This window comes from Hyperolius riggenbachi, chromosome 3 (genome assembly GCF_040937935.1).
Source record: "Hyperolius riggenbachi isolate aHypRig1 chromosome 3, aHypRig1.pri, whole genome shotgun sequence".
Classification (NCBI taxonomy): Eukaryota; Metazoa; Chordata; class Amphibia; order Anura; family Hyperoliidae; genus Hyperolius; species Hyperolius riggenbachi.
This window is the reverse complement of record NC_090648.1, coordinates 409,958,113-409,970,436: the sequence shown is the minus strand read 5'-3', so window position 1 is coordinate 409,970,436 and position 12,324 is coordinate 409,958,113. Positions and strand designations below refer to the sequence as shown.

Genomic DNA, 12,324 nt, shown 5'->3' with positions numbered 1-12,324 from the left:
TTATACAATTAAAAGAGTACCTGATCCGACATGTGACATGACAAGTCAACATAAATATTTATGGTCCTAATAACTTGTCTAATACCCCTGTTTTTGTCATGCAAGTGTAGAAAAGCCAGTGCTGTTATCTATGCAAATGAGGCATTCAAACAGTTTGACTAATTCAGACCAGCTGTACTGAAAAGTAAATAAAAGACAAAATTCTTTTATTTGGCTGTGCAAATGATGCCAATAGTTAGAAAGTCCCCTCAGACTGCAAAGCTGATTATTTCTTTTTGTTGGGGGCTGAATGAACCAAATTTTACATCACAATCATATGGATGCTGTTCACATTTACAGTCAAAATGTAACCCCTTACACCGATGCTGGTACAGGAAGTGTTTTATTAAACCCAAGGTTGGATTTACACTGGTTGCTTATAAGATGCAGCATCAGACTGTCATGGCTGCTCTTTACAATTCTGCCTTTAAACTGAAAATAAAAATAAAAGACTGTGTTATATGTTACAAATGTTCTGTTTACATTGGAAATACATATATAATTAATTATCTCATCAGTTATTTTTTCTGTTCAGGTTTAAAGCAGACCTGAACTCAGAACTTCCTCCCTGCTCTAAAAGATAACCAACAGCATAATAACATTTAAAGAAAAACATTTCTTTGTTACAACTGATACAAATCCTGCTATAAATCTGGTGTGTGTCTACCTTCTGCTTTCATGGAAGCAGACATATTGTTAACATCCTGTGTTTACAAATTAATTGCTCTACTGTGACAGAGGAGATTCTTGAGAGATCAAATTAAGGTGGTGATTAGTCAGAAATGAGGGGGAATTAGATAGGCTAAACTCTCTAAATACATACAAGGTTAATTTCTCTGTTTTCATTCTGTCCTGTGCTAGAGTTCAGGTTCACTTTAAAGGCTACATTAAATAACATGTAACATGAGATCTAATGCAAAATGTCAGCAATTTTGCCATTTGCGGGTCTGTGAGTCTATAACAGTGGTGGCAAACCTTTTCGAGACCGAGTGCCCAAACTTCAACTCAAAAGTCTCGTCTCTAGTAATCTCAGCCTACAGTGACCAGATTTTTCTGGGTTCAACACGGGGCGGGGGGGTGTTTGTCGTGCTGAAAAAAATAGGCGTGGCCATGACATTGTATGGGCGGAGCTAACATAATGATGTAACAGGGAGGCATAAGAAAGCAGTTTTTCCGCCATGATGTAGTGAAATGAGGATTCGCATCATGGGTGTGCAGAAACTGTGTGATGCTATTTATTAGTATACCTTAACCCCAAAGCAGCAAATATAGCCAACTATGACCATTAAATAATAAATGCAGCAACAGTTATCTCAGACACCAGAAAATAAACACAATGTGGGCAGCATTTCACCAGAAAATAAACGCAATGTGGGCAACATTTCACCACAAAATAACGCAATGAGGGCAGCTTTTCACCAGAAAATAAACGCAATGAGGGCAGCATTTCACCAGAAAATAAACTCAATGAGGGCAGCATTTCACCAGAAAATAAACGCAATGAGGCAGCATTTCACCAGAAAATAAACGCAATGAGGGCAGCATTTCACCAGAAAATAAATGCAATGAGGGCAGCATTTCACCAGAAAATAAACGCAATGAGGGCAGCTTTTCACCAGAAAATAAACGCAATGAGGGCAGCTTTTCACCTGAATTTACTCACCTGACAGAAGTCTCCTCTCCCGGCCGGCCTCTGGTGTGCAGCTCCCCGGACCATCTTGCTCCTGCAGTCTCCCGCGCTGAATGGAATAGCAGGGCTACGGGAAGATGGTGTCCGAAGCCCTGTACTGGAGACACAAATAGTCTCCAGTATAGGGCTTCGGACGTCATCTTCCCGTAGCCCTGCTCTGCCTGCCGGAAGACTATGCGGGCTGGAGCGGGGCTGCGGGCTATGAACTGGCGTGGCGTCTATTAGACACCGTAGCCAGTTCAATGTAATCATACGGTGGCCAGATGAGCAGCAATGGCATGCCTGCAGATGAGGCTATGCGTGCTGAGTCTGGCACGTGTGCCATAGGGTCGCCATCACTGGTCTATAAGCACCCAGCACATTATCAGGTTAACACGCGGTGTAAGTGCATTACCATAGCATCACAAGCATGACCTCAATAATGCGCGTGGCGAAAATAGTGTAATAGGATGGTGCTCACTTGGCATTAGGACCAGGAAAATTGATGTTCATTGCCTACACATGGCAAAGTTACTGGCCTTTTGTGAATCAGGCCCATGGTGAGATAAACAGGTTTGTACAGTTATAATGCTACTTAGAACTAGTCTAGATAACTGTTCTCTCATTTTTCAGTAACAGCTCAGAATTCAGGATTCTAACTGCCATTATCTCTGCAGTTGGACAGCAGTTAAACTGTAGCATAACTCTCACTTATAACTAATAACAGCTGATTAAAGGACAACTATCAAAGTGATCTAAAATTCTAAATGCCACATATATTTCCAGTAATAACTAGCAAATAGCAATACAATGGCTTTTTTCATCTTTTCATTTGTGTGAAGAAAAAAATGACAGAGAAGAGTTCTCACTGTGGGCATTACTATGGAAGTCTGTGTCCAGGACATCCAGCATACAGAAAAAGTCCTTACTAGCAGTAATATTGTGAGTAAATGAGTTCATAATAATGGAAAGCAGAAATATACCTTCAAACAGGTATCATCATCTGCAGCAGCTCTGAACCTTCCTGTATCTCTCTGCTCACCAGTCTAAAGTAAGCACAGTTTACAGCCAGGAACAGCTCATTGTGAATAGGAAAATAGGGAACATGCAAATACAGGTCTTTCTTTTCAGATCCTTTCTCTGCAGCTGAAAAATCCCTCACCGGTTCTCATATGATCTGTGAAAAAGGAGTGTGTGTGTGAGCAGGGCAGAAACCAGTAAATCCTTCCTTTGTAAATAGTGACAGAAAAGTGTAACCTAGCAACATGGTATAGCTTAATTGTTACAAACAGCTTGGTAAACAAATCATTTTTTTCTAACAGGCTGTGCTGAGAGACCTCTGAAAAGCTTTCTAGTATTGCTGGCTAAAATCTCTATTTTAAAAACTGTTTCTTTGATTGTTGTTCTTTAAGCTGTTGTGTAGCTGTAGCTTTTGAGCACAGGGAACAGATAAAAAAAGTTCCATAGTTCAAGATCAGTCTCTGTAGGAAGTGAAAAACATAAAAAAAATAGCCACGATCACCTGAGATGGTAAAAAGGTAAACCTACATTTTCAACTCTTAGAAGCAAAATAAGACAATGGTATACCAGTAAATTGTGACTTAGGATTTGGACTATAGATACAATTGTTTACCTCATGAGTTTGTTTTCCCTCTAGTTTGCTTTAACCACTTTAAAGGCTAAAATGGGCTTGTGCGCCTGGTGCTCCAGCAGCACGTGTGCACATGCATTTAGGCAGAATGGTTGTTTATTCCACGTCCCATTTGCACTAATTGGTGCACAAATAGGATGTTCCTAAACATCTATTTTGCAGGAAGTCTTTACACCAAGCTAAAAGAAAATAACAAAATAAGAGTCCTGATTTACACAGAAGTCACAGATTCTATCTTGACACATTCCCTCTGGATAAGCTCTTTGAAGAGGTTGTTTTAATTACCCACACCCCTCTGTTGATTAAAAGGTATTGTTTACTTTTTGCTAATGAGTGCAATAAAACAATTACAATAAGTCCTTAGCTGCCTGAAACCTCTGCAGACAGCCAGTCCGGCTGAAGTAGGCTAATAAAGCCTGTGTTAAACTTTAAATGTAAAAATAAAAAGTAAAATTGTTGTTTTTTTAAATAATGAGACACATTGTTGGAATGCATTTTTAATGTGCTATTGAGATACCCTGGGTGCTAAAAATGGTGCTCGGTTCACTTTAACCACTTGCCGACCGCCTACTTCATATTGGCGGCGGCAAAGTGGCAGCCCCAGGACCACGTAACGCAGATTGGCGTCAGGTCCTGGGGCACTCTCTGGCCGGGGATCGCGCGCTGGGATGCGCGCGCATCCACCGGCAAAAGGCTCCGCCCACCCGCGACGTCAACCCGCCGGCCAATCGGAAGCGCCGGCGGGTTGTTAACCCGACGATCCCCGGATAGGAAGCGTATAATACGCTTTGTAATGTTTACAAAGTGTATTATACAGGCTGCCTCCTGCCCTGGTGGTCCCAGTGTCCGAGGGACCACCAGGGCAGGCTGCAGCCACCCTAGTCTGCACCCAAACACACTGATCTGCCCCCCCCTGCCCCCTGATCGCCCACAGTACCCCTCAGACCCCCCCCTGCCCACCCCCCAGACCACCATTTGCACACAATCACCCCCCTAATCACCCATCAATCACTCCCTGTCACTATCTGTCAACGCTATTTTTTTTTTAGTCCCTAAACTGCCCCCTGCTCCCTCCTGATCACCCCCCCACCCCTCAGATTCTCCCCAGACCCCCCCAGACCCTCCCCCCCCTGTGTACTGTATGCATCTATCCCCCCTGATCACCTGTCAATCACCCGTCAATCACCCATCAATCACCCGTCAATCACCCCCTGTCACTGCCACCCATCAATCAGCCCCTAACCTGCCCCTTGCGGGCAATCTGATCACCCACCCACACCAATAGATCGCCCGCAGATCCGACATCAGATCACCTCCCAAATCCATCGTTTACATCTATTCTCTCCTCTAAACACCCACTAATTACCCATCAATCACCCATCAATCACCCATCAATCACCCCCTATCACCACCTGTCACTGTTACCCATCAGATTAGACCCTTGCGGGCACCCAATCGCCCGCCCACACGCTCAGATTGCCCTCAACCCCCCCCCTTATCGATTCGCCAGTGCATTATTTACATCCGTTCTTCCCTGTAATAACCCACTGATCACCTGTCAATCACCCCCTGTCACTGCCACCCATCAATCACCCCCTGTCACTGCCACCCATCAATCAGCCCCTAACCTGCCCCTTGCGGGCAATCTGATCACCCACCCACACCAATAAATCGCCCGCAGATCCGACATCAGATCACCTCCCAAATCCATCGTTTACATCTATTCTCTCCTCTAAACACCCACTAATTACCCATCAATCACCCATCAATCACCCCCTATCACCACCTGTCACTGTTACCCATCAGATTAGACCCTTGCGGGCACCCAATCGCCCGCCCACACGCTCAGATTGCCCTCAAACCCCCCCCCCCTTATCGATTCGCCAGTGCATTATTTACATCCGTTCTTCCCTGTAATAACCCACTGATCACCTGTCAATCACCCCCTGTCACTGCCACCCATCAATCACCCCCTGTCACTGCCACCCATCAATCAGCCCCTAACCTGCCCCTTGCGGGCAATCTGATCACCCACCCACACCAATAGATCGCCCGCAGATCCGACATCAGATCACCTCCCAAATCCATCGTTTACATCTATTCTCTCCTCTAAACACCCACTAATTACCCATCAATCACCCCCTATCACCACCTGTCACTGTTACCCATCAGATTAGACCCTTGCGGGCACCCAATCGCCCGCCCACACGCTCAGATTGCCCTCAAACCCCCCCTTATCGATTCGCCAGTGCATTATTTACATCCGTTCTTCCCTGTAATAACCCACTGATCACCTGTCAATCACCCCCTGTCACTGCCACCCATCAATCAGCCCCTAACCTGCCCCTTGCGGGCAATCTGATCACCCACCCACACCAATAGATCGCCCGCAGATCCGACATCAGATCACCTCCCAAGCGCAGTGTTTACATCTATTCTCTCCTCTAAACACCCACTAATTACCCATCAATCACCCCCTATCACCACCTGTCACTGTTACCCATCAGATTAGACCCTAATCTGCCCCTTGCGGGCACCCAATCACCCGCCCACACCTCAGAACGCCCTCAGACCCCAGCCCTGATCACCTCGCTAGTGCATTGCTTGCATCTATTTCCCCCCTCTAATCACACCTTGAGACACCCATAAATCACCTCCTGTCACCCTCTAGCACACCTACCCATCAGATCAGGCCCTAATTTGCCCCGTGTGGGCTCCTGATCACTCGGCCAAACCCTCAGATCCCCCTCAGACCCCCTTCCGATCACCTCCCCAGTGCATTGATTGCATCTATTTTCCCCTCTAACCGCCCCCTGAGACACCCATCAATCACCTCCTGTCACCCCCCTAGCACTCCTATCCATCAGATCAGGCCCAATTCATCCTGTCATCTAAGAGGCCACCCTGCTTATGACCGTTTCCACAAAATTTGCCCCCTCATAGACCACCTGTCATCAAAATTTGCAGATGCTTATACCCCTGAACAGTCATTTTGAGAAATTTGGTTTCCAGACTACTCACAGTTTTGGGCCCGTAAAATGCCAGGGCAGTATAGGAACCCCACAAGTGACCCCATTTTAGAAAGAAGACACCCCAAGGTATTCTGTTAGGTGTATGATGAGTTCATAGAAGATTTTATTTTTTGTCAAAAGTTAGCGGAAATTGGATTTTTATTGTTTTTTTCACAAAGTGTCATTTTTCACTAACTTGTGACAAAAAATAAAATCTTCTATGAACTCACCATACCCCTAACGGAATACCTTGGGGTGTCGTCTTTCTAAAATGGGGTCACTTGTGGGGTTCCTATACTGCCCTGGCATTTTAGGGGCCCTAAACCGTAGGGAGTAGTCTAGAAAACAAATGCCTCAAAATGACCTGTGAATAGGACGTTGGGCCCCTTAGCGCACCTAGGCTGCAAAAAAGTGTCACACATGTAGTATCGCCATACTCAGGAGAAGTAGTATAATGTGTTTTGTGGTGTATTTTTACACATACCCATGCTGGGTGGGAGAAATCTCTCTGTAAATGGACAATTGTGTGTAAAAAAAATCAAAAATGTGTCATTTACAGAGATATTTCTCCCACCCAGCATGGTTATATGTAAAAATACACCACAAAACACATTATACTACTTCTTCTGAGTACGGCGATACCACATGTGTGACACTTTTTTGCAGCCTAACTGTGCTAAGGGGCCCAAAGTCCAATGAGTACCTTTAGGATTTCACAGGTCATTTTGAGACATTTGGGTTCAAGACTACTCCTCACGGTTTAGGGCCCCTAAAATGCCAGGGCAGTATTGGAACCCCACAAATGACCCCATTCTAGAAAGAAGACACCCCAAGGTATTCCGTTAGGAGTATGGTGAGTTCATAGAAGATTTTATTTTTTGTCACAAGTTAGCGGAAATTGATATGTATTGTTTTTTTTTTCACAAAGTGTCATTTTCCGCTAACTTGTGACAAAAAAAAAAATCTTCTATGAACTCACCATACCCCTAACGGAATACCTTGGGGTGTCTTCTTTCTAAAATGGGGTCACTTGTGGGGTTCCTATACTGCCCTGGCATTTTAGGGGCCCTAAACCGTGAGGAGTAGTCTAGAATCCAAATGCCTCAAAATGACCTGTGAATAGGACGTTAGGCCCCTTAGCGCACCTAGGTTGCAAAAAAGTGTCACACATGTGGTATCGCCGTACTCAGAAGAAGTAGTATAATGTGTTTTGAGGTGTATTTTTATACATACCCATGCTGGGTGGTAGAAATCTCTCTGTAAATGGACAATTGTGTGTAAAAAAAATCAAATAATTGTCATTTACAGAGATATTTCTCCCACCTAGCATCTGTATGTGTAAAAATACACCCCAAAACACATTATACTACTTCTCCTGAGTACGGCGGTACCACATGTGTGGCACTTTTTTGCACCCTAAGTGCGCTAAGGGGCCCAAAGTCCAATGAGTACCTTTAGGATTTCACAGGTCATTTTGCGACATTTGGTTTCAAGACTACTCCTCGCGGTTTAGGGCCCCTAAAATGCCAGGGCAGTATAGGAACCCCACAAATGACCCCATTTTAGAAAGAAGACACCCCAAGGTATTCCGTTAGGAGTATGGTGAGTTCATAGAAGATTTTATTTTTGTCACAAGTTAGCAGAAAATGACACTTTGTGAAAAAAAACAATTCAAATCAATTTCCGCTAACTTGTGACAAAAAAAAAAAAAATCTTCTATGAACTCACCATCCTCCTAATGGAATACCTTGGGGTGTCTTCTTTCTAAAATGGGGTAATTTGTGGGATTCCTATACTGTCCTGGCATTTTAGGGGCCCTAAACCGTGAGGAGCAGTCTTGAAACGAAATTTCTCAAAATGACCTGTGAAATCCTAAAGGTACTCATTGGACTTTGGGCCCCTTAGCGCAGTTAGGGTGCAAAAAAGTGCCACACATGTGGTATCGCCGTACTCAGGAGAAGTAGTATAATGTGTTTTGGGGTGTATTTTTCCACATACCCATGCTAAGTGGGAGAAATATCTCTATAAATTGACAATTGTGTGTAAAAAAAATAAAACAATTGTCATTTACGGAGATATTTCTCCCACCCAGCATGGGTATGTGTAAAAATACACCCCAAAACACATTATACTACTTCTCCTGAGTACGGCAATACCACATGTGTGGCACTTTTTTGCAGCCTAACTGCGCTAAGGGGCCCAAAGTCCAATGAGCATCTTTAGGCTTTACAGGGGTGCTTACAATTAGGCACCCCCCAAAATGCCAGGACAGTGAACACACCCCACAAATGACCCCATTTTGGAAAGTAGACACTTCAAGGTATTCAGAGAGTAGCATAGTGAGTCCGTGGCAGATTTCATTTTTTTTTGTCGCAAGTTAGAAGAAATGGAAACTTTTTTTTTTTTTTTTTTTTTTGTTACAAAGTGTCATTTTCCGCTAACTTGTGACAAAAAATAAAATCTTCTATGAACTCACCATGCCTCTCACTGAATACTTTGGGATGTCTTCTTTCCAAAATGGGGTCATTTGGGGGGGATTTGTACTATCCTGGAATTTTAGCCCCTCATGAAACCTGACAGGTGCGCAGAAAAGTCAGAGATGCTTGAAAATGGGAAAATTCACTTTTGGCACCATAGTTTGTAAACGCTATAACTTTTACCCAATCCAATAAATATACACTGAATGTTTTTTTTTTTATCAAAGACATGTAGCAGAATAACTTTCGCGCTCAAATGTATAGGAAATTTTACTTTATTTGAAAAATGTCAGCACAGAAAGTTAAAAAAGTCATTTTTTTGACAAAATTCATGTCTTTTTTGATGAATATAATAAAAAGTAAAACTCGCAGCAGCAATCAAATAGCACCGAAAGAAAGCTGTATTAGTGACAAGAAAAGGAGGTAAAATTCATTTAGGTGGTAGGTTGTATGACTGAGCAATAAACCGTGAAAGCTGCAGTGGTCCGAATGGAAAAAAAGGCTCTGGTCCTTAAGGGGTTTTATGACTGCAGTCCTTAAGTGGTTAAAGTGAACCTCCAGACTAAAAATCAACTCAGCAGCACTGAAAAGGCTTGGTGTTTCTTTAACAGTTTCACTACATCAGAACTTTGTTTCTCTTATACAAGCCTCATTTTTAGCTGCACAGAAGAAAACTGCCCGGGCATTTTTCCCCTGATGCTGTGCAAAGCATAATTGGATTTCTGATGTTGTTGCTCTCGTTCTGCTGTTTTGGTGCAAAAAAATTTTTTTTACATTTTGATTTTGACATTTGAAGCCTAGGGTGTGCAGCTGGGAGGGGTTATCAGGACAGAGGACAGTTGGAACTGTGTCTCCTGCTCCCTGTCACCTCCTTTCAACCAAAAAGATGGCTGCCCCCATGACAAAGATGGCAGCCCCCATGAATCACAAACATTTGCCTTTCTTTTAAAACAGGGTGAGTAAGAGATTATATTACCTATCTATTCTAATTAACGAATGTAACTTAATGACAGTATGGTTGTTTAGGCTGAAGTTCCCCTTTAAGTTCTAATCTTAGTTGAATTTTGCTCTGGCTAATTTCTCTTCTTTTGCTTCAGTTTTTCTTTGTAGAATACAAAGTGAAAGAAAGCTTTTAAAAACTAGTGCAAAAGAGTTAGAGCTGTGTTCCACCACCAGCATTGTGTGATCTGTTTCTTGTCACTCGCAGATTGCAAAACGTTAGGACATTAAGCTACTGATGTAAACTGCACACAGGAACGCTTCCATTAGTGACATTCAATTGTGTCACCATTTTACCCAATTTACAAATGACATTCCTGCTGCATTTTTCATGCATTTGTTCTTGTGTTAAAAGTATGGGAGTGCAGGAAAATTACATTGCAATTTCAGAGCTTTGTCATTTTCTTGCAATCTGGCAATTAAAAAAATGTCCAGCTTTCTTTTCCAATCTCCTTTTGCAAATTGCAATGACAGAACATGCGATAATCACATTGTCATTCAGTACACCTGGAATCGCAATCACATCATGGCCCATATGCAATTCACTTTTTCACTTGAGTTTTCTCCTAGGTGATATTTTCACCTAAAATGCTTTTTACATCACCAGCAAACAAACAAATACTCAAAATGATTTTGACAATACTTTTTCACCTACTTTTGGGTACTTTTTCCATTGCAAAGTGCTAAAAAGTTCATTTAAAGGGACTCCGAGCAGTGCAGAAACTATGGAAATATGCATATCATTTTAAACCTCTCTTTCTCCTCTTTCCAATGATATATAAACCGCCGCCCTACGCCTTTTAGTTTTCGCTATTTTCGAGATTGAAATTGCCGCGGCCGCGATTTCAATCGCGAAAATAAAGAAAACTAAAAGGCGTAGAGCGACGATTTAGGTGTCGCCAGAAAGAGGAGAAAGAGAGCTTTAAAATGATATCCATCTTTCCATAGTTACATTGTATTACACAGGACGACACTTTCCCCAGTGTCAGCAGCTCCATTCAGCAGAAAAAGTCGGCCTGTGTAATACAATGTAACTATGGAAAGATGGATATCATTTTAAAGCTCTCTTTCTCCTCTTTCTGGTGACACCTAAATCGTTGCCCTACGCCTTTTAGTTTTCTTTATTTTAGCGATTAAAATCGCGGCCGCGGCAATTTCAATCGCGAAAATAGCGAAAAGTAAAAGGCGTAGGGCAGCGGTTTATATATTTTTGGAAAGAGGAAAAAGAGAGCTTTAAAATGATATGCATCTTTCCACAGTTTCTTCACTGCTCGGAGTCCCTTTAAATTGAAGATGAAAAATTATCTCCTAGGAGAAAACTCAGGAGAAAAAGTGAATTGCATACGGCCCTATGATTCTTATTGAAAAACAGCCCTTAAAGGGAACCCAAGATGGGAGACATATGGACATATTAATTTCCTTTTAAAAAGTGCACAATGCCTACCTGTCCTGCTGATCTACTCCCTCTAATGCATTCAGCTATAGTCCCTGAACAAGCATGCAGATCAGATGTCTCTGACTCAAGTCTGGGTGGATTAGCCACATGCTTGTGTCAGTTGATTGATTCAGACTCTACTGACCAGAAAGTTGAGCAGAACTGTCAGGCACCTGCTACTGTTAAAAAGGAAATACATATTGTAGCCTTCATATGTTTATCACCTTGGATTCCTTTTAAGTTAATACACTTGGCAAGCTGCCAAACTTCAAATGTCAGCTTTCGTTTTTTTCCAACACAGATAGGCAACAAATTGAAAACTCTTAGCTGGCCAGTTGCCATGGACAACTTGCTAAATGGTCCTCACCATTTACCCTTACATAAATAAGCTCAGATTGTTAAAGTTGTTTTTTTTTTTTTTCTTAGTCTCTGCCAAGATATCATGAGCAGAGTGCAAAAGAGGCTGCATTCTGATCCTGTGTAGGACGACAAGATGCTTGCTGTGGAAATAATGGGTATGTTAAAAAAGAGTCCTTGGATAAAAGATCACTTTGGTTAAAAGGTTGGATGTAGAACAGAAAATGCTTCTTTATTTTGATGCTGTCCTACAAAAGAAGCTCTCTCAGCACTCTGCTGCTGTAAATGCCACAATAAATTACGCAGTGCAGATTGGGAATTGTTCAAGGATGTACGTATGGCTGGGTTTCATATAGTAAGCTTCATCGCATTTTTGATATATGTTTATGTACTCATACATGTAGGTAATGCTGAACCGCATTTAAATACTGAAGGAAAAAAAATCTTCTGAAATAAACATTCATGTAAAACCAAGCAATAGCGTTATCAGAATCACAACCATTTTTAAATTCTCGCATTCTGAATCATGACTAATTCAACATGAAATACATGGGAAGTAATTTCTTTTCCTGTGACACGCTTATCCATAGCAGTTCAAACACTCATCAAACCATCACTTTTGGTTCCATACTGTGAGATTGGCCAGTCAGATAGGAGAGACCGCGTGACACTGGGAATCATGACAT

General features: G+C 42.4%; 1 protein-coding gene across 3 annotated transcripts in view; it reads left to right on the top strand.

Annotated features, from left to right (window-relative positions):
• Window positions 1-12,324, top strand: part of ACSL6 (acyl-CoA synthetase long chain family member 6) — a 316,002-nt gene that overhangs the window by 73,219 nt on the left and 230,459 nt on the right. Inside the window, exon 2 of one of the 3 annotated variants that reach the window (XM_068277436.1) lies at window positions 11,708-11,796. The exons of the other annotated variants lie outside the window; for them this stretch is intronic. Within the exon in view, the coding sequence (XP_068133537.1) occupies window positions 11,775-11,796 (22 nt within the window). The 5' untranslated portion in view covers window positions 11,708-11,774. The remainder of the gene's footprint in view (window positions 1-11,707; window positions 11,797-12,324) is intronic. 3 annotated transcript variants of the gene reach the window in all.